We start from the raw sequence: 23,973 nt of genomic DNA on the forward strand, positions 1-23,973 counted from the left end.
AGTAGAATATCGAAACTCTTCTCCATTATAGCTCCATTTCTTCCTCCCTACTTCATGCTATAATTGTCACATACATGTAAAATAAGCCCAGCAATGGAGTATTATGATTATTGTTCCTCCCATTTAGGATCTATTGATAGATATAGAATTCATGGGCATACATATTTTTAGGATTCTAAATTTATATAAATAAATTGAACATGGGTCCTTTCCATAATAATAATAACAAGCACCTCACATTTTTTTTTATAGCACTTTGTAGGTTCCAAAGTATTTTTGTATCTATGATGTCACTTGATATTTACAAATCTTTCAAATCCAGGATTGTGTCTCTTCTTTTTAGCTGGGAAACAGGCTCAGAAGGCAGGGACTTACCAGATGACACCCTGAGGTAGTGGCAGAGCTGGGCTAAGAATGCAGATTTAAATCTCTGGTTTTCCACCTGTCTCTGCCGCTGCCCCTCTCTCCCCACCCCTAGGACTTGCCAGAGCGGCCTTACCTGCAGCCTCCCCTCAGCATCCTGGTAATTGAACGCCGGGCCTTTGGCCGGATGGTGCTTGTGGGTTCCCACATTGTTCCCCACATGATGCGATTCACACTCCGGGGTCATGAGGACCCCCCGGAGGAGGGAGGAGACGAGGAGACAGGGGTCTTGGAGCCCAAGGAACATGAAGGTAAGAGGTTTTCTCTTAGGGACCACCAGATCGAAGCCCGTGGTTCCAGGCCGAGATGGCTCCAGGAGCCTTCTGATGGGGCATGGAGTCTGACTGCTCCTCGCCTGACCCCCTGATCTCATTCCCTCTCTCCCAGGACAGACGTCCCTGGATCCCTTATTGGTTGAAGCCGGGATACCCAGGCGGCTCCCGAAGGTGATGGCGTTTGGGAGATGTGTGGAGGAGAGGATGGCCAGACTGGGGGTGGTACTGGGTTAGGTCTGCTGAATTCTTTCTTTCTCAGGATCCTCGGAAGAAGCTCCCCCTGAATGGCCTTCTGAATCAAGGCCCAGAGCTGGAGGAGGACATCCCGGATCCTGAAGAGCTCGACTGGTGGTCCAAGTACTACGCTTCTCTGCAGGAGCTCCGGGGGCAGATGGAGGCAGGGGAGGGCCCCAGGCAGGGGATGGAGGGAGAGGAGGGTAAATGGCAAGAGGTAGAATCTCTTTGAATGTGGAGCTCAGATCTCTTTATTATAGTCATCTTTTCTCATCTCCACAACAATTCTAGAAACTCAGGGTTATTTAACTCCATTATCCAGAGCTGTTATCCAATAAAAATATTATGTTAGCCACTAACATAATTTTAACTTTTGTAGGAGCCACCTTTAAAAAAAAAAATAAATGAAAGCAGGTGAAATTAATTTTTATAACATTTATTTAACCTAATCCATCTAAAAGTAACTTTAACAAGTAATTATTATAAAAATTAGTGGTGAGATTGATGGGATATTTTACATCATTATTCTACACCAAGTCTTTGGAATGTAGTGTGCATTTTACGCTTACAGCTATCTTAGTTTGGACTAGCCACATTTCAAGGGTTCAACAGACACAAGCTGCCGGGGGTTCCCGTCTTGGACAGCACAGGACTGGATGATAAACTGAAGCTTTGAAATTGCAAAGGGCTTACCCAGCTGGAACTTGAAGTTTCTGGACTTCCTATCCCAGAGAAGGGTAGATTAAGGAGGTGAGGGGTGGGGCAGAATCTCTGACCTGACCCTTGATTTCAGCCCAACTTTGATGAAGATGAAATGGATGATCCTGGGGATTCAGGTAAGATATTTAGCCCTCTGGCTCTTGCTCTCTGTGTTCCCTCCTCCCCTGACACCAGTATTTCTAATTGGGGATTCTGCTGTTCTCAGGAGGGGTCAATGTCACTTCCGTGGATGGGGAAGCCCAGGACCAGGGTGAGGCTGACGTCAAAGATTCCATGTCCCGGAAAACAGCAATCGCCACTCTGAAGGTGACTGTGTGCTGGGCGGAGGAGGTTCTGTTTGGGTTCTGGACATGGGGCTGTCACTGAGGCCCATGCCTTTCAGATCTACAGCAGGTCCCTGGAGGAAGAGTTTAACCACTTTGAAGACTGTTCCGAGGGCCAGGGGGTCAGGAGGAGATGGAGAGGGAGAAGGGGCTGGCCATCTTGTGGGCAAGTTTAAGGTGTGCTTGGAGAGGGAGTGAAGAGGGGGCCGGGAGGCATAGGCGGGGATGCGGGAGGAAGACTCTCTTACCGGGGCCTTGTCTGTCCTCCCTGCACTCCAGGGCTCCTTCCTCATTTATCCTGAATCAGAGGCAAGGCTGTTTTGGGGGCCCAAAATCTCCCGGGGAATCCCACAAAACCGGCCCGTCAAGCTCTTGGTGAGAGTATATGTCGTAAAGGTGAGCACCCATCACCCCAGCATGCCTCCAGCAAAGGTAACAATATGTAAAACCTATAGACGGAAGGATTTGGAGGAACCTTGGGCATCAGAGTTCACCTTCTTTATTTTCAGGTGGGAAATTTTAGGCACAACGTTTAGAGACTCCCCAGAGTTACAAAGCTTGCTCATGGCAGCACCAGAATTTAGAGCTGGGGTCTCCTGACTTCTTGTTCATAGTGATATTTAAAACGATAAGCTCAATGGTGGAGCGAAAGATGTGAACAGTCACATCACAAAAGAAAATCTACATAAGGCCAATAAGCACATGGGAAGATGCTCAACATGCTTTGTCATCAGAAAATGTAAATTAAAACCACAATGAGCTACAATGTCACATACACTACAAAGGCTAAATTAAAGAAGATTGACAATACCAAGTGTTGGCAAAATGTGGAGAATCTGGAATTCCCATACCTAGCAGGCAGCAGTGTAAAAACCACTAAAATATGTTGCTGTACATAAATTATACTTGAATAATTTATGCATGTTATACTAAGTTATATAGCTATCAAAATAGAAAAAGTAATTTCCTTTTTTATAAAAATATATTTTTTATTTATTTTAGAGGGGAAAGGAGAGGGAGAGAGAGATAGAAACATCAATTCTGAGAGAGAATAATTGATCGGCTGCCTCTTGCATGCCCCACTCTGGGGATTGATCCCACAACACAGGCATGTACCCTGATGGGGAATCAAACTGTGACCTCCTGGTTCATAGGTTGACACTCAACCATTGAGCCACTCTGTCTGGGTAGCAGAATTTTATTAATTAAGCTGGGCACATATGCTCATTGTCCTATTCTTTTATTTAGTTAAAATTCTTAATTTTAATTTAATATATATTTTATTGATTTTGTACAGAGAGGAAGGGAGAGAGATAGAGAGTTAGAAACATCGATGAGAGAGAGTCATCGATCAGCTGCCTCTTGCACACCCCCTACTGGAGATATGCCCACAACCAAGGTACATGCCCTTGACCGGAATCGAACCCAGGACCCTTCAGTCCCCATCCGACGCTCTATCCATTGAGCCAAACCGGTCCTGGCTAAAATTCTTAATTTTAACTATGAACCAGGAAGTGACGGTTTGATTCCCGGTCAGGGTACATGCCTGTGTTGCGGAATCGATCCCCAGAGTGGGGCATGCAAGAGGCAGCTGATCAATGATTCTCTCTCATCATTGATGTTTCTCTCTCTCTCTCCCTCTCCCTTCCCCTCTGGAAATCAATATGCTCATTGTAAAAAATAAAAGTCAAACAATACGAAAAGTTATAAATTGAATAGAAGCCCTATGCATATCTCATATATTTTCTTTCATTCCTTGTATTTTTTGTTATACCTATTTATATGTCTTAGGTATTTCACAATTAATTTAAAATCAAATAAAAGTCATCTTGGACAACCTCTAGTTAACTTCTTCTGGAGGGACATCTCTCCTTGGTAACTCCCCACTCCCACTCTTTGGAGAGTGAGGCTGGGCCCTGGGTTTTGGGGAGTGACTTTGACATGAGTGGTCTGACTCATGCTCAGGCAGCTTATGTGCTGATGGTGGGAGAATGGACAGAAGCTTCTGAGACTCCTGAAACTCCTACCCACATCAGACAGCTTCCTGGGGCGTGGAGGTGTCCTCAGCCATTCTCCCTCCTGGCCAGGGTCCTGGAGCTCAGCATCTCTCTCCCTGCTGAGCCAGAGCTGACTGTGGCTGTGTTTGACCATGACCTCGTCGGGTCTGACGACCTCATCGGGGAGACCCACAATGACCTGGAAAACCGGTTCTATAGCCACCACGGGGCGAACTGTGGGCTGGCCTCCCAGTATGACGTGTGAGTCTGCAGGGCCCTCAGAGCCATTCTTAGTCTTTCCAAAGACATTCAACTTCACATTTCCACTAGAGTCTGCAGACCCTTTGATTTCATGCAAGGAAACCTCTCCATGACCGAGACATTAAAGCTCAGTGGTCAAGATCTGGGCTTGGGAGTTGGGATCCTGTAACTAATGATTCACCTTTCTTCTCTAAGCCTCAGTTTTCTCATCTTCAAAATGGAGGTCATAATACAATACTAGTATCTCCTTCACAGGAGCACCTGGCATACATTTTTATTTTCATGGTTACCATAGCAACGACTAAGCTGACTTCCATCAGGATATGGACCTGGATCCCATGTCTTCAAGGGTCCCACCCCTGCCCCTGAGCCCAGCTATGTCCATGGCTGTCCCCACATGAGGCGTACTCCCTTCCTGCCTGCAGGGATGGGTACAATGCCTGGCGCGATGCATTCCGGCCTTCGCAGATCCTGGCGGGGCTATGCCAACGCTGTGGCCTCCCCGCCCCTGAATACCGAGCCGGGGCAGTCAAGGTGGGCAGCAAAGTCTTCCCGACACCGCCTGAGACCCTGCCCCCAGGTATCAGTCCCTCCCTGCCGGATGGCCCAGAGTGAGCAAGATGGTAGGACAAGGTGTAGGGGACCCCTGGTGCCCAGGCTAGTGTGTCCCCCAAAGAGCCTGCTGCCTTCTGCAAACAGGAGGTGAGTCTGGCTAAGTAAGGAGGAGGTTCTTGGATGTGGGGAGAAAATGGTCTTTATTGGTGAGTGTGAGATCATCAAAGAGCCACAGTGGACCCCAGAATAGCTAATCTGTTCCCAGAACACAGGTGGTCCATCAGGGGTCCCCTACAACAGAACGTGCTTGTAGAATTGAGCTCAGGCCTCATAAATGGCTGGTGGTCTGTCTATAAGCAGTGACTATGCAAAAGCCACCACCCCTCCTATCGCACTGTCCTCTTGACTGCTGGCTTTTCACTGACAAAAGGGGTGTTAGCAGCAGCATCCTACTTTCTGTGCATTGTGGACTTGCGCCCCCAGCCCATAGACTTTGTCCACCAAACAGCTGCTTCAGCTCAGAGCTTTGATTGAAGGGTGGGGGAGGGAGGGAGGAGAGCTGGGAGCTGAGTGGAACTCAACCTCACACACCTTTTGTTGCAGGCAGACGAGAACCTAACGTGGCAAGTGAGGTCCCTGAGGAGGCCCAGGCATTGTTTGTGCTGTGGTGCTGGCAGGAGATGCCAGGTTTTGGGATCCAGCTGGTACCTGAGCATGTAGAAACACGGCCCCTGTACCATCCCCGCAGCCCAGGGCTGCTGCAGGTAAGGGAGGGCTTAGCACCCAACTCCAGAACCCCAGGACTCCCAGCTGGTCCTGCACCCTGGGCCCACAGGATGCCCATTTCCTAAGACCTCCATCTGGGCACTGCACTACCGCTTCTGATTTTGGCTCTTGAACCCGGTCCCCAGCATTCCCACTCCAGTCTTGGATCTCCTTCCTGGACCTCATACCCCTCCCCTGACTCTGGTCCTGAAGGATTCCCACCCCTGGGCCACTAAGTCTCACACTTGGCACTCCCAAGCTGACCAGGTCATTAGGATCTGGACCTCGAAAATACCAGATCGAACTTTTTCTCTCAACCTTCCACTTCTGGGGCCTCAACCCCTAACATAACCTCCATTTCAGACTCCACCTTCGTCCTCACTACCCAGGATCTGACCAACCATGCCCTCTTTAAAAAAAAATAATTAATACATATGTTAATATATATTGATGGATTTTAGAGAGGGAGAGGGGAGATGGAGAGAAACATCAATAATGAGAATTACTAATCGGCTGCCTCCTGCATGCCCCTTATTGGGGATTGAGTCTGAAACCCAGGCACAGGCATGGGCCCTGACCGAGAATGCAGTTGTGACCTCCTGGTTCATAGGTCCATGCTCACCCACTGAGCCACACTGGCTGGGCTCAGCCATTCCCTCTTGACCCCAGCTCTTCTCTCCACCTGGGGCAAGGCACAGCCTGTGGCACAGGGTTGTTGGGGGAGGTAGGAACCCCAGCAAGATCCTACAGTTTGGTTTCACTTCACAGGGATCCCTTCACATGTGGATTGACATCTTCCCCCATAATGTGCCTGCGCCACCCCCAGTTGACATCAAGCCTCGGCAGCCAATCAGGTGAGAGAGTCCTGGCCCCTCTTCCCATGGGGTGGGCACATCTTGGACTACCTGCCAAAGGGCCTTCCAAACACCTGAGACCCCGTTGAAGCAGGCAGGGGTTGTTGACACAGGCTTTTCAATTGGTGAGCCATTAAATCCTTCCCCCCTTTAACATAGATTTTTATTGATTTCAGAGGGAGAAAGAGATAGAAACATCAATGATAGAATCATCGATTGGCTGCCCCACATGGGCATGTGCCCTGACAGGGAAGCAAACTGTGACCTCCTGGTTCATAGGTCAACACTCAACCACTGAGCCATGCTGGTGGCTCCCCACCCCTTTTTAATCAGCTGCTGTGGGTTGGGTGTCCATCACTTCCAATACCAATAAGCCCTCTTCTGCCCTGAGCGATAGGGGTAGAGTGTTGTGTGGTGTGCATGCACTTAAGATATTGCCAGTCATCTGTCACTTTGCACCTTTGGGCTCTGCTTTCCTTGGTGCCACTCTCAGGGAGACTTTCACAGTCTGAGGGCAGGGAGGCTCCTAATGGTGCCAGGTCTACATCTGACCAACTAGATGACGTGAGCAGAAAAATACACACCTCGTTTCCAACTGAGCACAAGTCTCAGGGTGACTCTCATTGGGCCAGCTTGCGTCAAGCGCTGATCTCTGAACCACTCAGTGTGGTCATGGGACTGTAACTGATTGGTCAGTGCTGGGTGATGTCCTAGGGTGAGGTACCCCCTCTGGGCCAGGTAGGGGGGTCTGTCTACCCTAACAGAATCACACAGATTAACAGTAGTGGGGAGGGGGGTGTGTGTCACCAACAGAAAATCAGGGTGCATTCAACAAATGAGGGGAAATTGATATTGGGCAAGAGAAAAGGTACCTAGGACACCTCATGACAGCCAAGGCCAGGGCTATTGGGTAGGAACGAGAATGCTGCAGCCCCTCCTTTTGTCCCCCAGGTGCTGTATGCTGCCATTGCCTCTACTCCCTCTTCTCTGTGCAGTCTGGCTTTCTCAGGCTGCATGTCACTTGGCTTACTGTGGCTCCAACCCTGCATATGATGCTACATGACTCAACTTTTCAGGATTTAATCCCAAATTTATGGGAGGGAGAACCTTGCTGGTTCAGTTGGGTCAGCAAACCATGCTGGGTGTCATCTGCTGGTCAGTGATCCTTACCCTTCATGGGACCACAGCAGCCCGATCAGTGAATGTCAGTGACCCTGGCCCAGGTCCATCCTGCTTCCCGAAGCCCTTCCCAGGACTCCTCTCAAGAATCTGAATCACCCCTCTTCCCCTCTTCCCTTCCTCCTCCCCTGCTCAACACCCCTAGTTATGAGCTCAGAGTCATCATCTGGAACACGGAGGATGTGGTTCTGGGTGACGTGAACCCACTCACTGGAGAGATGTCCAGTGACATCTACGTGAAAAGGTAGGCCTGCCCGCTGGGCCGCACAAACACCTGCATCCTCAGGTGAGACAGCCAGCTGGGGCTTGGGCCCTGGGGCCGGGCCCTCTAAGATGCCTGGAGCTGGGGGGAGGGCCTGGCATGGTGGGTGCGCAGGGGCAGGCTGGGTTCTGGGCTTGGTCCCAGCTGATGCCCTCAGAGGGCCCCTCGCCTCCCCTGGGCTCCAGCTGGGTGAAGGGGCTGGAGCAGGACAAGCAGGAGACAGACGTGCACTTCAACTCTCTGACCGGGGAGGGCAACTTCACCTGGCGCTTCGTGTTCCCTTCGACTACCTGCCCACGGAGCCGGCCGGACCCTTCGCGCTGGAAGAGGCCGAGTTCCCGCCGCCCGCCCCGCTGGTCCTGCAGGCCTGGGACTACGACCGCATCTCCGCCAACGACTTCCTCGGTACTGCGGAGCCTCCTCCACCTTCGCTAGCCCTGACTCCTGCCCTCCTTGCCCTGGTTCCCTGTTCTAACCCAGCCCGGGTCCTGGGTTTCAGGCCCTCGGTCACTAACTTTGCTCTCGGGCCTAGTTACTAAGTTTTTTCAGCCCTATGCATCACGACCTCCATTCCTTCCCAAAGTCGCTGACTCAGTCCTCGGGCTGCTCTGGACTCCCAGTCCATGGCCTGGGGTGCTGTTTCAGCAGTCTGGTCCCGCCCCTGGCCCTGTTTCCGTGGGGGCTGGGGTGAGTGGTCCATCGCTGGGCCTGACCACCACATGCTAACTTCTGACGCCCTGGCTTACAACCCCGCTGTGCTGCCTCCTGCCCTGGCCCAGAGACCTTGGTCTCCAGCCTAACCCAGGGAGCTCTGGCCTCGCAGGGCCGCTGGAGCTGCAGCTGCCGGACATGGTGCGGGGCGCCCGGGGCCCGGAGCTGTGCTCCGCGCGGCTGGCCCGCCGTGGGGTGGGGCCCCGGTGCAGTCTGTTCCGCTGCCGCCGTGTGTGGGGCTGGTGGCCGGTGGTGAAGCTCCGGGAGCCGGAGGATGAGCAGCGGGAGCAGCGGGAGGCCCAGGCTGGCAGGAAGCGGCGGTGGAGGAGGAGATGGAAGGGCCGGCCAGAAGACTTAGAGTTTGCAGACTCCGGAGGCAACGTCTACATCCTCACGGTGGGTGCAGCCAGGCCCGGGTCTGGGCTGGCAGGAGCCAGGTCTAAGCCAGCGAAGAGCTCAGCCCGTTCCCTCTTTTCCAGGGGAAGGTGGAGGCAGAGTTTGAGCTGCTGACGGTGGAGGCGGCGGAGAAGCGGCCAGTGGGGATGGGGCGCGAGGAGCCCGAGCCCTTGGAGAAGCCCAAGGGAGCGGGCGCTGCGAGGCTGCTGGAGCCTGAGTGGGAGGTGCCAGAGGGCTGGGCTTCCTTATCCCCCGAAGTCACCTGACCCCCTGCCCTGCTCCCCGACAGCCGGCCAAAACCTCCTTCAACTGGTTTGTGAACCCGCTGAAGACCTTCGTCTTCTTCATCTGGCGCCGGTACTGGCGCATCCTGGTGCTCCTGGCGCTGATCCTCCTCTTCCTCCTCCTGGTCTTCTACAGCATGCCCGGCCAGATCAGCCAGGTCATCTTCCAGCCCCTCCACCACCCCCCGGGCCCCAACTGACCTGGACACTCCTCCCTTCGCACCCATCCCTCACTCCTACTCCCGGGCTCACTGCTTTCTCTGAATAAACCTTCACTCACATCCACTCTGATGCCTGAGAAAGTGCAGAATTCAGGGGCAGAGAACAGGGATGTTCTTGGGTGACCGCAGTGCCGGGGACTCACTGGGAAAATGAACGCACAGGGTGGAAAGTTGACCACGTGGCCCCACCACCGGGAAGAGGACCTGGTAGGAGGCTCAGGGCTGAGGCCTGCTTGACGAGGTGTCATACCCTCTGAGAGCCCACCTGTTGCTCCTGCCAATGGCTGGGTCCCTCTTACCTAATCTGCTCATAACAGCTAAGCACTTCACAGGCTTCAATGACTTACTTATTTTTCACCAACTCTGAGGGTGGCCACATCAGTTAAGGACACTTTTGGCTGCAAGTAATAGCAATCCCAACACAAACTGGCTTCAGGTGCAGCTTGTCACAGGGCTCAAATGTCACCAAGACTGGTTCTCTGCCTCAGGCTCAGCTCTGCTATCTGGGGGCAGATCACTCACCAATAGGGTCTCCCCTGGGGACTGCAGGATGGCTGCAACAACCTCATGTGTCCCCATTCATATCCAAAGGAAAGCTTCCTAGTCCCTACAGCCTGGCTCGTACTGTCGCCGTGACCAGGGGGATGGGATGTGCTGAGGGAACCCTCCCCTGGAGCTCAGGGTGGGAGATCGATCCAAATCTTTAGCTGAGAGGATGGAGGGGGCTTCCCAGGAGAAATGCAAGATACTGTTAACAAATGGGGATGGTTCCTGGGTGGTCAAAAAACAAGGCCCTCTACAGCCATCACCCGCATTATATAGGTGAGACCGGTGCCCGTAGACAGAGAACACGTCCAACGTCTCAGGTCGTAAGTGATCACCTCAGAGCTGGAGCTCAGGTCTGCCTGCCTCCAGGGGTTTTGCTATCACCGCCCTATTTTGCTTCCTGTCCTCCCTTTGCTTCTCCCCCTCTACTGTCTTATACTGAACGCCCTGAGACATGACGGGATGAACTACCAGCTTCGGGGAGTAGTGAGGTCTCAGGGCCTGGTTCTACACTGGGCAGCTCTAATGGGAAGCCCTCACTGAGGCCAGGGCTGGGGTCTGATGCTGGCTCTGCTGCAGGATGACTGCTTCTACCTCCCTCCCCTGTTCTTCAGTTCTGCCTCCACCTAGGAGACTGCATGGGACCAGGCTGACACCTTTTGGCACCAGGAGCCAGCAAGGGCTGGCACAGAGCAGGGTCACAGATCCAGGTGACTGAACCCAGAGTGGCAGGGGCCCTAGCTTCAGCTGTCACTGCTCCCAGGGCTCTATTACTAACGCTGGACTCTCGCTCATGAACTTGGGAAACTCATCCTACATAGGCCCGTCTCAGCCCTGAGGCTGAAACCAGAAGGCCCAAAGAGCACAGTGAGGAGGCGAGGAGAGGGCTGTGTGGCCCGCATCAGTCTAGTCTGAACAAAGCCTGTACACCAGGAAGTGTCCACGTGGGGCTCCCAGAGGGCACCTGGCCTGATCTGTCAGTCCTGGTTGCCTTCCACAAGTGGCTGTGATGAGCGGTTGTCCCCAGCTTCTGACCCAAGAACCACACAGAGACCAGTGAGTACTATCACAACCAATAGATTTATCAACCTGGGGCTGCAAAGACTCCGGGAGGGGAGGAGGAAGTGGGGCGAAGGGGTGCGGCTGGGAAAATGACCACAAAACCGGAGAACAGGAGAAAGAGGGAACAGCAAGGGGAAAGGGGAAAGACAACTATGTTGTCTTCCCTAGATCAATTTTCTTCTGGATGGCTCGTGCCGAGTGGTAGATGAGTGAATCGATGAGTCCAGCCACTGGAGAGAGAGACGAGGGCTGGCGCTGGCCCCGCTGGGCCCTTGGCTTGACCGCCAGAGCCTTACTCACGAGGTCAGCATCCCCCCTTGGCCTCGAGGTGCCCCTTCTCCCCCAACCGAAATCTGTGGGGAGCCCAGACTTTACACTCCCACCACCCCCACCCCCAAACAGACACCCTAGAGCTACTAACCTGTGAACATGCCCCCGATGATGGCACACACGCCTGTGAGGAAGTGCGTGAAAGACCTGGCAGAGGAGTGGGGGGTCAGCAGGCACCCCTGCTACCACCAGGCCTGGTCCCCTCCCTCTCCCCGCCCTCACCTGTGCTTCTCAGTCAGCTTCACCATCATGGGCGAGAGCTCGTAGAGCACGAAGACGCCGGGAAGCCCCTGGTCGCCCAGCAGCCCATTGGCGACCTTCTCATGTCTGGTCACAGAGAACTGGTTTGTCCTCAGCACCTGGGCCGGGAGGGGAGCTGGGCCGGGGCCAGGTCTACACCCTGACTCCCAACGCCCTCCACCCTGCCCCTGTCCCTGCCTGTGTCTTGTAGCACCTTAAGAGTTGTGGAGGAGAAAACAAGGTGCCATGCTGGTAACGAATATGGCAAAGCCTGGGGACCACCCAGACAGGGACAGCTTAACAATCCCAGCTTCTCCGCGGGTCACCAGCTCTCTGGAGTTACCAGTCCCAGCTCCATTCGGCGGATCCTCACAACGGGGGTCCATGGAGAGAAGCAGCTCTTCAAGGCCGCACCATGAGCACCTGGCAAGGCTGGGCCTGACTCTGCAAACTCAGCCCCATGCATTCTACCTGTCTGTGAGGTGCTGCTCCCTGGGCCACAGCAGAAAGGGAAGCAGGGGGCCCAGGAAAGGTAGCCCCCAGCCCAGGCAGGCCATGGGGTACAGTGAGGCAGGCAGTGGGCACTGGAGGATCAGGTGGATGCAGCCTGAGCAAGTCCTTGCAAATCTGACAGCCCGGGCCCTGGTGGGCACATCGCCTACACTCTCGGAGCCTTGGCTGTCACCCACCACGTGGGAATAAGAGCAGCGCTTCACTTCCCAGGCTGAAGGGCCTCCAGTGCTTGACACCGAGAGGGCCTCTGCTGTCTGAGCTCCTGCACACTCACCTGCCCATCGAGCTTCATGTACACCGTGGGCACCACCTTCACAAAGTACTGGAACATCATGGAGGCTGCAGGGAGAAGGGAGCACTGGGCATGGGTGCCAGGCAGGGCTTTGGGAGCTGGGGGTGACCTTCCAGGCCGGTACCTTGAAGTGCAGTGACGTTGGTGCGGTCCAGGGGGTTCACAATGCCTGGGTAGTCCTCCCCAAATGACAGGTGCCGGATGTAGTGGGTCATGTTGATCTGTAAGCAACACGTGGGACTCAGAGCACGGACGCCCCAGCAGACCCCACCCCATCAAAAGCTCTGAGGACAGTAGAAGCCAGGGACACCTGCGTCTGGGGAGTAGATGTGTGGGATGGGGTGGGAGGGTGGGAGGGAGGGAGGGCCCTGTTGGAGAATGAGACAGGCACCCACTCCCCACTTAGGAACTCCACCTTCACCGAGTCTGTAAGCTGCTGGGGTTCCCAAGTTTGAGGTTCCGATTGAATCCGTACACATTAGGCAAACACAGACGGGCAAGGGCCCTTAGTGGCATGTGCTAGCTTTCCCTGAGGTTTCAAGCCAAGGAAACCTAGACTGGAGGGTCCCCAGCTCCCACTCCTGTCCTGTTCTAGCCTATATCAAACCCAGCCACTAGAGGGATCTTAAAAAATATGCCAATCTGATTGTGTCACGACCCTAGTTAAGGCTGGCGAACAGCCTCCCACTTCCTGAGGACAAAGGCCAGACCCTTCAGCATGGCCCCTGACTCCTGTGGACCAGCGTCCACCAACCTCTCCAGCTCATCCACCCACAATGGCTCTGGCCCTGTGGTTCATGAGAAGTGCCACGTCCCTCTGACCTTGACCAGAATTCTCTTATCCACCCCCAGCCTGCCCAGGTCTCAGTTCAAAAGTCACCCCAGTTACTCAACCTTCAGTCTAGATCTCCTATCAGAATGTGGTATATATTTTTTATCTGCTTCCCCAACCCCGGACGTCCCTACGAGAAATTAAGGCAGCAACCATCTCCCCGCCATCCTCCCTCTATTATTTCCATCCGGTACATACGTTGTCAAGGCCGAAGCTCTGCAAGTCGTGGACTAGAAGAGAAGGGGGAGAGTGTCACCTGGTGGAGCAGGACTGGCCACCTGGCTCCCTCAGAGCCCTCGCTCAGGCCTCCTCGTCTTCCCTCTGGAGTATGACCCACCCAGCTCTTCTTTGACCCCTCACTCCCCCCCTCCCAGCCTGGCCTTACTTGAGGGCAGCCAGGAAGGGCCTGCCTTGGGCCCGTGGGAGAGGCCATGCCCTCCTTGGGGGGTCGTCTTAAGAACACAGATCCCAGCTCTTCCCTGATGCATGTAGGGGCCCTTTGTGGGCATCGCTCTGGGACTTCACTCCCACCAAGGCCCTGCTTGCACTCAGGAAACAGGCTCCACCAACTCTGGTCTCTCACGATGGCCAATCACTGAGTCCCAACGTGAGGTGGGGCCTGCGAATGCCGCCCAGGCTCTTTCCCGGATGCCTCCGCCCTTACCCTCAGGGCTCCCTAAGGAAATGCTATGGTACCCGTCCCACAAGTTCCAGAGTCAGTTCTTCCTTCCCTCTGACCCTGATTCCTCCTGCTGCAAGGAACCCCAACTCAAAAATATGTCCCAGTGCTTTTTATAGTCATCCGGACAAGGCCCCAACCCCAGGCCCATCCAAACCTCCCCCCATCCTGGATGGGAAGGCCCCAGAGTGGGGGCTTGGCTTCCCCAGGGTCAGGGCCACTTACTCTCCACAGCATGGACTGCAGCATGGGGGCGAGAAGGGAGAGAAGGAGGAAGAGAAAGAAAATTCAGAGCTTTACAATGAGGACTATGAAGCAAGAAGATACGTAGTAGAAGGGAAGACTGGAATGTTTTTGCCTCAGCAGCAGGGTCTGGACTCAGCTAACAAGCCGCCTCCTGGCCCAAAGGAGCCCTTCCCCGGGCAGGAGAGAGTTAAAGGAGGGTTGGGGGCAGAAGTAAGGTGGCCTAGAAAAAAACAGAAGACCCAGAGCCGAGCCACTTTTCTAATTGTGTGATGTTGGTCAAATCACTTGCCCTCTCAGGGCCTCAGTAACCTCTGCAAAGGTCTGTCCTGGGGACCAGGTCCGATCTAAGATGGAAAAGTACCGGAAACTCCATAACCTCTCCTCCTCGCCCACCCAAGTCAAAAGGATGTCACAACTAGGTCCTGGCCCTTCAACTGAGCTAGACTTTTGGCCTTGGGCTACTGTAGCTTCCTGCTTTGAACCCCCTTCGCCCTGGGCTCCTGACTCTTGACAATAGCCCAGGCTGAGAAGCAGATAATACTGCCGCCTGCAGCACCATCTCCTACTGCATGTGCTCAGGTCCTCTGCCAACAGCTTGCCAACTTCCCACAATTCCAATAAGTCCACCCTTCCTCAGCCCTTCCATGGTAGAGGGGGCTCCAGACCCACCTACCTGTCCCTCCCCCACACTCGGCCTCACACCCACTGAAAAGCCAGCAGCGCTGCCTCCACTGGGCCACTGCTCCTGCTCACCTTAGCCACTGGCAGCTCGGGGCTGTCAGGTCATCTCTCACCCACCAGACTCCTGACACCTACTACGATCCTGACTCCCATTCCTCCTAGACCTTTCATGGGCCTGTTACTCATCAGCAAAACCTCTACATCTTCAACCTCCAAACACCCCCACCTTCTTGTTTCAGCCGCAGCCGGGCACTTCCCTGGAAGGACTATTTCCCTGCGTCCCCCGCCCCCAAGTGGTGACTGTTTCCCACACCCACCCTCCTCCTTGGTCTGAGAGGTCCTCCTTGCTCCCAAATGCCACTTTCGTTCGATCACTGTCCCTCGATCTCCCCTAAAACCCCCCAGCTTTGCAGCTCCTGGCAAACTATCCCACCAACTAGCCCCACTTGTTTTACTTACTTAGAGCCCCACCCAGAGCCCCAGGCCAGTCCTCCCAGGTCCTAGCCACTGGCCGTCAGAGATCTCTCCCACGTGACTCTGTTCCCGTTCTTGGCGATTCCCTGTCACCCAGCTGCCAATCTACCTTTACCCAACAGTCTGCCTTCCTCCTGGTGCCAAGTTTGAGCTTCCTATACTTCAGAGGCACTAGATCCTGTCTTCTTTTTCCTTCTTAAGGTCCTCACTGCAATAACTGTCCCTTTCATCTCTGGAGCATCACTGTGTCTCTCTTTAATCCGACAGCAGATTAACATATCACACTGCGAAACCGAAACCGATCATTGTCACTAATAAAGAGATGTGAACAGGGAATCCGAAAGCTGGTCAACCTTAATTGCTCTGAACGGTCAGAGCTAATCACTCATTGTTTAGTTGAGACTTTGGTAGCTAAAGCAGCCTCCACCTGTTCCTCTTATGTAAATTCTTGCTAATTGGCTATTATTGGAATTTCCTGCCTAAAGGATATGGGTGTATCTCATAACCTTAATAAAAGGGATAGCAAAGCCAGAGGGGGGGAGGGGTAGTCCTCCCCCCCCCCCCAGGTGGCCCCCAATATTCCCAAATTAATACTTTTCTAGTCTCTTTTATTTGTGTGCGGCCTTCTCCAAAACGCAAACTCTGAACCTGAACCCTGCACCACGCGATGTGAAAGGGGTTCCCACATCACACATCTTACAAAGCCCTCCCTGGACTCCCCATTTCCCTCCAGCTGTAGCCTCTCTCCCCTTCGAGAGGCTACAGCTGGAGTAGCAGACACTCACTGGCTCCAACTCCTTGCCCATTTCTTCTTCTGGGTGCTCCCTATCACTCCGCCCAAACTGCTCTGTCATGGTCGATAACACGCCATGGATATCCACGGGCAATTATTCCTGGTCCAGAAGCTCTGACCGTGATACTGCTCTGGAAACACTTCCGTCCACTGGCTCTCAGGACCCCATTCCCCTGGTTTACATTCTCACCTCACTGGTGCGTCTGACTAACCTCTGCTGCTTCCTCCTGATGCCCTGGTCCTCTCATGCTGGAAGCCAGCGCTCAGTTCTTTGAGCTTTCCTCCTCTCCTGTCTATCCTCACTGCCGGGGCAATGTCATCCAGTCCCATGGGTTTAAATACGCTGATGACTCTATAACCTTTGTATCCCCAGATCTCTCTCCTGAACTCCAGACTTGAATAGCCCACTGCATACTAGACATCCTGGATCTCTAAATGCCTTTGGTCTGAACCTGTCAAAAGCTGAACGAACACCTGCTTTATGTTCCCCACCTCCAACCAAAACCCTGTTCCCCTGAATCTTCCCCTCTCACTAAATGCAACTTTATCCCTCTCGCTACTCAGGTATAAAACCTTAACTCCTCTTTCTCTTACCCTTCACTTCCTTCAGCAACAACTCTCAGCTCTACCTTCAAGATATATGCAGTCACTTCTCACCATCTTATCACCACTCTGGCCCCGCCCCACCACCTTATGCCTGGACTGGTCACTGCAAAAACCTCCAAACTGGCCTTTTTGGTCCTGCCCTTCCCCCCACAGTCTTCTCCACAGAGCAGAGTGCTGCCCGCCTTTTCAAAGTTCAGTCAGATCATGTACCACTTCTTCAGGGCCCTGCAAGGGCTTCCCATCTCAGAGTAAAAGCCCAAGGCTGTACAATGCCCCTCCAAGCCCTACATGACATGGCCTCCTTTCCTCTCTCTCACCTTCTTCTTCCTTTTTATTGATTTTTAGAGAGAGATACATTGATGTGAACATCGACAGGCAACCTCCTGCATGCTCCCTACTGGGGATTGAGCCCACAACCTGGGCATGTGCCCTGGCCAGGAATCAAACTGGCGACCTTTTAGTGCTCATTCAACTGAGCCACACTGGCCAGGGCTCTCGCCTTCTTTTTTCTTAAACATTTTTTATTGATTTCAGAGAGGAAGGGAGAGGGGGGGAGATTGAAACATCAAAAATGAGAAAGAACCATTGACGGGCTGCTTCCTGCACGCCCCTTACTGGGGATCAAGCTGGCAACCTGGCCTCGTGCCCTTGCCCAGAATGGAACCGGGGACCCTTCAGGCCGACACTCTATCCACTGAGCCAAACCAGCTAGGCCTCTCACCCTCTTTCTCCTGTGAAGCTCTGCTCACTCTGCGGCAGCCACCCTAACTTTCTTACTGGACCTTGAATTCTTACCATAGGGATTTGCATTTGCTATGCTCTCTGCTTGAGGCACTTTCCCCAAGACACCCATTGGGTCAGCTCAAATACTGCCCCGTCTTTCCCTGGTCACCCCATATAAAACAGAACACACATGTCGTCTCACCTAAGCCTCCGTCCCCATCCCCGATCTTGTCTTTTTGGTCCATATTACTTAATAGCATCTGATATACTATATATTTCACATACTTGTTTATTGTCTGCTTTTTACTAGAATGTTCTAAGGGCAGGGACTTTGTTTTGTTCACTGTTGTATCCTTAGCACTTAGACTAGCATAGAGTACATAGTAGGTGATTAATTGAATACCTAGTGCATGAATGAAAGAGCTTGTTTCATTTATTCATACCCGTGAACAACCTTGTGAGGTAAGTACTAGTACCGTCAGCCCCACTTTATAGAAGAACAAACTGAGGAGGGCTCACTGCTTCCCAACTGTGACGTAGCTTGGGAGTGGCAGGACCTGTGCCCCAACCCCACTGTTTCCCTCAAAGGCTCACATGCAGCTCAGCAGAGACTGGGTGCTGCCTTTTAAACAAGTGCCTGCCGTAGCCTGGCTCTAGGCTACAGGTTTTCAGCTTCACACATACCCTAGGAGATCAGTGCTGTCATCACCATTTTGTAAAGTAGGAAATTGTTTAAAAGGTTAAGAAACTTTCTCAAAGTGTCATACAGCCAGCAAGGTCTGAAACTGAAATCTGAACCCAGGAGTCTGGGTCCTCAGCTGTGCTCTTAGCTGCTGCACCAAACTGCCACCCTGATAGGAGGGTCTTTTCTGGGCCAAAGACAAAAGGACACGGGGCAGGTGAAGGGGCGCTCAAACTCAAACCTGCCCGGCGTGCAGGGACTATGCCTCCCCGGATGACGGAGGGTCACTCACCGTGCACATGGGACTGCTGGAAGCTCTTCCCCGGAGCAAAGTGGAAGTTCCCAGCCACCTGTAGGGGATATTCCCTCTCATTCTCCAGCTGATTCCTCTCTTCCCTCTGTCCCCTGAGGGCCTACGCAGGCCCGAGGTTCACAGTGGAGCCGGCCCTGCTGGCCCTGCGTCGCCTCAGTCCCTCCTCTACCTTGTTGACTTCCAGGAAGCCATACACCTGGCAGCCTTCGTTCTTCTGCTCCTGCATCTTCTGGCTGAAGCCCTCTCGCCGGCACTGCTCGATAGTGTCCGGGTTCTTAAAGGCCCAGCCTCTACGGCGGTACGCTTCCCGCACGTCCTCGCAGGTGTTACAGCACCTGCAGGAGAGGAGGCACGGGCCGAGTGTCAGAAAAGCACAGAACAGTGCTGGCGCCTTGGGAAATAAAGCCTGAGCAGTTCTGCCTGCTAATGGAGTCTCTGCTAGCCGCATCCCTGACCACCAAATGTTCTCAAAGCGTGTTTCCTCAGTGGCAGCAGAAATGTTAAAAAATACATATTCCTACCCAGCCAGTGCTGCTCAGTGGTTGAGTGTCGACCCATGATCCAGGAGGTCACTGATTCCCAGTCAAGGTACATGCCTGGGTTGTGGGTTTGATTCTCAGTGGGGGGTTGAGGGGTGCAGGAGGCAACAAATCAATGACTCTCCCCTCAATTATGTTTCTACAATACTTCTTCCTTCCTCTCTCTAAATCAATAAAAGTGTATTAAACACACACACACACACACACACACACACACACACTCCCATTGTTTGGGGTGATGAAAGGTTTTGGAACAGATAGTGGTGATGATTGCACAATGCTATGAATGCAGTTAATGCCACTACATAGTACATTTGAAAATGGTTAGAATGGTAACATTTATGTCATATATGTTTTATTACAATACAAATTAATAAACAAAACAAAGCATATTCCCAGGACCCACGGCAGACATTCTGAATGAGCCTCTCAGAGGTCAGGAGATTGGAAACATAATAGCAGTTGCTATATATCAAGGGCTTAATAATGTGAACGAGGCTTTCCATCTCAGTGCTTTACAAAGAGTATACCCGGTACACATATTTAATCCAGAGGTAACTCTTTTGAGAAAGGTGTAACGATCATCCCCGTACACAGAGAGGTTATGTGGCTAGGCCCAAGGACACATGAATGGAACCAGGCGGTTGGACTCTGGAGAGCACCTCTGAACCAGAGCAAGGACGATTTCAGCCTCTTGCCCGGGTCTGCAGGCAGGGCCTGGCACTCACACCAGGATCTGTTGCTGAGGCACACACCCTATCCCCTCTAAATTCTTGGTCCAACTTTCAAAGAGTCAGACTGAGGCTGAGGAAGGCTGGCAAACAGCCCTGCTTCCCTCCCTTCCCACCGGGATCTGGCTCACTTGATGTCTTCGGTCTCAGCACCATAGCAGCTCTCACAGCGGTGAGGGTCCAGGGAGTCAGGGTCAAACACCTTCATCTCAACTTTCCCAAGTTCTAAGGAGAGAGCAGAGGCAGGCATTAGTTGGGGCAGATTCAGTGAAATCTACTCAGAAGCCCTGCATGGGCCCTTTGGCCTGTGGCTTGGGAATAATAAAAGTTATAATCTCACTTCATCTTCACAATAACTCTATGAAGGTGAGGTTATTATCCCTATCATACTGGAGAAGATGCTGAGGCTCAGAGATGAGGACTGAATGCAGATTTCAGCTCCAATTCCAAAGTGTATTTCCTTAACCACTTCACCATGGTGCTTCTCAGACCTCTGTCTCTGCACTGGCTCCTACTCTTTAACTACCCCATCATAATTGGCAGTTTCAATATTCAATAACCTGACCACCTGTCCTCCAATACTCTTCTTATTTTGTCATCTCACCTTAGCTATCAATTTCCATGCTTACACCTGGACCTTATCATTAGCAATTACACAAACTTTTAAAAATGCAATGTCAAGTATTCAACTACTTAATTTTCCCAGTTCACTACCTCTGGTATGCAGAATCCACCAATTCTTTGACACCACTGACACTATCACTCCTTCATGTCCTTACTTCCCTACTTAACACCCAAGGTACAAAATGGGGAAAGGATGGCCTCCTCAATAAATGATGCTGGGAAAACTGGAAATTCACATGGAAAAAATGAAACTGGACCCCTACTTATAAAAACCACTCATAAAAACTAAAAATGGCCGAGGCTTGTTTGGCTCAGTGGATAGAATGTCGGCTTGCGGACTGAAAGGTCCCGGGTTCGATTCCGATCAAGGGCATGTACCTTGGTTGCAGGCACATCCCCAGTAGGGGGTGTGCAAGAGGCAGCTGATCGATGACGCTCTCTCATCAATATTTCTAGCTCTCTATCCCTCTCTCTTCCTCTCTGTAAAAAATCAATAAAATATATTTAAACAAAAACAAAACACTAAAAATAAATTAAATGTAAGATGTGATACCATAAAACTCCCAAAAGAGAACATAAGAGAAAAGCTCCTTGGCATTGGTCTTGGGAATCATTTTTTTAATTTGACCAAAAGCACAGGCAACAAAAGCAAAAATAAACAAGTGGGACTACATCAAAGTAAAAAGCTTCTGCATAGCAAAACAAACAATTAAAATGAAAAGGCAACTTCCAGCATGAAAGAAAATACTTGCAAGGATATATCTGATAAGGGGTTAATATCCCAACTATATAAGGAACTCACATAACTCAACAGAAAAAAAAAAAAAAAGCAAAAAGCCATACACCCAAATAATCCAATTAAAAACGGGCAAAGGACCTGAATAAACATTTTTCAAAAGAAGACATACAAATGGCCAACAGGTACATGAAAAGGTGCTTACATCCTTATGTATTCCTCTTCCACAATGAATAGGGCTGACCTGTGTAACCACCAGTATACTGCAGAATAATGCTGTGTAACTCTTTTTGCTCAGGCAAAAGCCGTGGAATCAAAGCCCTGGGTGCTCTCTTATACCAACATCCAATCCTACAGCAAATCCTGTTGGATTTTCCTGGTGTTCAACAGGTATCTATTGAATACATGAATGATGAAGCTCACCACAGAGCAATCCCTGGCCTAAGGTAGGAAAAACCATAGCTTTGAGTAGGGTTTTGTATGGTGGAAAACTGAGTTAATGGAGGCACTGGGAGGCTGCCTAGAGAGAGAAAAAGAAACTAATAGTGAACCACCACTCTGTACTAGGCATTGTACACATATTACTTCATTTGATCCCATAATTCCATGTGGTGGGTACAATTGTTTTATCACCTCTTTATAGCTGAGGTCACAGACTGAAAGAGAAAATAACTCTATCCGAACTCAGGTAATCTAACTCAAGAATGTAAACTCTTAACCTTAAGCCACGCTACACTCCAAAAGGGAAGAGAATTCAGGGCCCTTAGCCAACAGGATGAGAAAGCAGTCAGAGAATCTTGGGTCCATCTAGAGAAAGTTTGCCAAGGCAACAGCAATCGGACCCATCCTCAAACTTCTGTTACTCAAACCATGATATGCAAGAACTGGGACTTTTGAGAATGGCAGCCAGGGAGTGTACCCTACTCCACAGACAGAGGCTAGAAGCCTGGGTTTCTGCCCGCTCTGATTAATAGCTGGGGAACCCTAGGCAAGCCATTGACTTCTCGGGGTCACAGTTGCTTCACTGGTCACTGGGCCAGCAACAGCCCGCTTGTCAGAACGCAGGGCTTAGGCATGTGGAGCTCTGGGATGGGAGAGCAGGCCCCCGCCCCCACTTACCATGACGCTCAGCCTCTGAGCTCACAGGGATGCCATCCTTGTCCAGCCGTTGCTTGAACAGGTTGTGTTCCACATCCAGCTGCTGTTCGCCAGCTACATCCATGGCATCAATGCTCAGATCTAGAAGGAGTTAGTCAAGTAAGGGACTAGGATCCCAGGGACAAGGGAATCTGGGTTTTGGAGGGTAGGGGAATGCTGACCTGCCTTGGGGCAGCAGTGGGTTAAGGGAAGGAGGTTGTCCTGGGGTCCAGCTAAGTCTAAAGCTGGAGGTGTCAATCTGGAGGCCCACCTGAGAACCCTGGGACTTGCAATTCCCACCGGGGGGAAGGTACTTACAGGCACAAGGCATGTGCGGGAAAAACACATCGATGTTGATCTTCAGTTTATCTCCCCGTGACTTGTCCACGTAGAGTTCAGGGTGCACCTGGGCGGCACTGCCTCAGTAAGATTTGGCCTCCTGCCTCTTCCTCTCCCATCCCCATCCCTAAAGACCCGATTCCTAGAAAATCCGGCCCGCGCACGGCCTCGGCCCCGCCCCTTACCTCCGTGGTCAGGTAATACTGCAGCTCGGACAGGAACAGCAGCAGCATGAGAAGCCCGCTGACAATGGTCACTGCAGGGCAGGGGGCGAGGGGCAGAACGGCCTCGGCTCAGCTCCCGCAGCCCCTGACAGGCCGGCTGCCTGCAGGAGGCCCAGCCAAACTCCTGGACGCCCCTCTCCCCGCGACCCCCGCCCGCCGCCGCCTACCCGTGGCGCCCCCACAGGTCTTGACCCGGAAGTCCTCCAGGGTCTTAGGGTAGGCATCGAACTGCTTGAGCTTCCCCAGCGCCTCCATGGGGACCAGCCGGAAAAGGGATGCCAGCCGGTCTGCCCCTGCAGCCTCCAGCTTCCGGCCAGGAGTTCGAGCCACGCCCCCTCTTCGCACGCAGGCGCAGCAGCGCGAGCGCTTGGCCCCGCCCCTCAGCCGCTTGGCCACACCCCTCAGCCGCTTGGCCCCGCCCCTTCCTCGCGTTTTCACTCGCTCCTCCCCTCCTCCGGCCACAGGTGCTGCAGGCAGCTTTGTGGGATGGACGTGGGCACCCATCAGGGTGGTCCTCTGTGGACCGGGGTGCCCGGAGGCGGTCTCTGCGGGCTACAAAGAGCAATAGGGGCACTCGCTTGCCTAGCAGTTTCTGCAAGGAATTGCGACAAGAGTTTCACATCAGACTTCTTGGAACCACTTGGAACCTCCTGGAACAGTGGTTTTCCAGGTGTCCCCATCCAGCAGCCTCATTATTATCTGGGAACTGGTTAGAAATGAAAAATGTTGGGCCCAACCACAGACCTTTGGAATCAGAACCCGTAAGTGTGGTTCTCAAGTTACAAGCTTGAGAATCTATAGGAAGTAGGTGTGCCGTGGTGCATTTCATGGAGGAGAAACTAACTGGCCTGGAGAAGCTAGGTAACGTGCCCTAATCCCAGCTCATTAATGGCAGGACCTGATGCCAACCCATTTCTTCTGGCCCTCAAAGTCTGGGAGCCAGGGTCCTTGGGCTGATTTTACTGGAACAGCACCAGTGCTTCTGAGTATGTCTCCTGGTGGTGCACAGCTCAAATCATTTCAGTGAGGCGAGACCAGGGCTTTGATGAGAGGTGGCTCAGGGGACTGCGGGCGTCTGTAGGAGAAAGTGACTGCCATGCTAGGTTAGAAAGGCTTCCAGGAACAGGAGGAAGGACATGAGCTGGGTGCCTTGGGGCAGTCTGACTCTGGA

The 23,973-nt window shown here is 52.5% G+C and overlaps 2 protein-coding genes across 3 annotated transcripts in view; one reads left to right on the forward strand and one right to left on the reverse strand.

Annotated features, from left to right (window-relative positions):
• The window catches only part of LOC118707555 (fer-1-like protein 4), a 30,507-nt gene extending 21,028 nt beyond the window's left edge, over window positions 1-9,479 (forward strand). Inside the window, 18 exon segments of the mRNA XM_045574291.1 lie at window positions 479-674; window positions 811-869; window positions 958-1,095; window positions 1,726-1,768; window positions 1,858-1,958; window positions 2,035-2,078; window positions 2,080-2,152; window positions 2,255-2,407; window positions 3,941-4,231; window positions 4,609-4,813; window positions 5,401-5,552; window positions 6,322-6,407; window positions 7,732-7,830; window positions 8,034-8,125; window positions 8,128-8,253; window positions 8,672-8,955; window positions 9,039-9,139; window positions 9,238-9,479. Of these exon segments, the coding sequence (XP_045430247.1) occupies window positions 479-674; window positions 811-869; window positions 958-1,095; window positions 1,726-1,768; window positions 1,858-1,958; window positions 2,035-2,078; window positions 2,080-2,152; window positions 2,255-2,407; window positions 3,941-4,231; window positions 4,609-4,813; window positions 5,401-5,552; window positions 6,322-6,407; window positions 7,732-7,830; window positions 8,034-8,125; window positions 8,128-8,253; window positions 8,672-8,955; window positions 9,039-9,139; window positions 9,238-9,439 (2,445 nt within the window). The 3' untranslated portion in view covers window positions 9,440-9,479.
• A 1,588-nt stretch (window positions 9,480-11,067) lies between these two features.
• On the reverse strand, window positions 11,068-23,139 carry ERGIC3 (ERGIC and golgi 3). 2 transcript variants are annotated; one of them, XM_036418023.2, is made up of 14 exons: window positions 22,970-23,139; window positions 22,764-22,834; window positions 22,558-22,645; window positions 22,222-22,341; window positions 19,874-19,967; window positions 18,642-18,807; window positions 18,452-18,509; window positions 14,180-14,194; window positions 13,474-13,505; window positions 12,568-12,664; window positions 12,426-12,490; window positions 11,621-11,757; window positions 11,490-11,545; window positions 11,068-11,298 (listed from the first exon to the last, which is right to left on the reverse strand). In XM_036418023.2, the coding sequence occupies exons 1-14, from the start codon at window positions 23,055-23,057 to the stop codon at window positions 11,219-11,221; spliced, it is 1,167 nt and encodes a 388-aa protein (XP_036273916.1). In that variant the 5' UTR covers window positions 23,058-23,139; the 3' UTR covers window positions 11,068-11,218. The 2 variants fall into 2 exon arrangements, with proteins under 2 accessions (XP_036273916.1, XP_036273917.1); XM_036418024.2 differs by lacking the exon at window positions 14,180-14,194 and having other exon boundaries at window positions 22,970-23,138.
• Window positions 23,140-23,973: the final 834 nt, after the last annotated feature.

The sequence above is a fragment of the Pipistrellus kuhlii genome, unplaced genomic scaffold (genome assembly GCF_014108245.1).
Source record: "Pipistrellus kuhlii isolate mPipKuh1 unplaced genomic scaffold, mPipKuh1.p scaffold_m20_p_6, whole genome shotgun sequence".
Lineage (NCBI taxonomy): Eukaryota > Metazoa > Chordata > Mammalia > Chiroptera > Vespertilionidae > Pipistrellus > Pipistrellus kuhlii.

Bases quoted from the DNA above. Each gene is read 5' to 3' on its own strand.
- ERGIC3 (XM_036418023.2), bottom strand. From the start codon at position 23,057: ATGGAGGCGCTGGGGAAGCTCAAGCAGTTCGATGCCTACCCTAAGACC. The intron at 22,646-22,763 runs GTAAGGGGCGGG...AGTGCCGCCCAG, and splicing joins AGTATTACCTGACCACGGAG to GTGCACCCTGAACTCTACGT. The intron at 18,510-18,641 runs GTAGAGGAGGGA...TATCCCCTACAG, and splicing joins GCTTCCTGGAAGTCAACAAG to GTGGCTGGGAACTTCCACTT.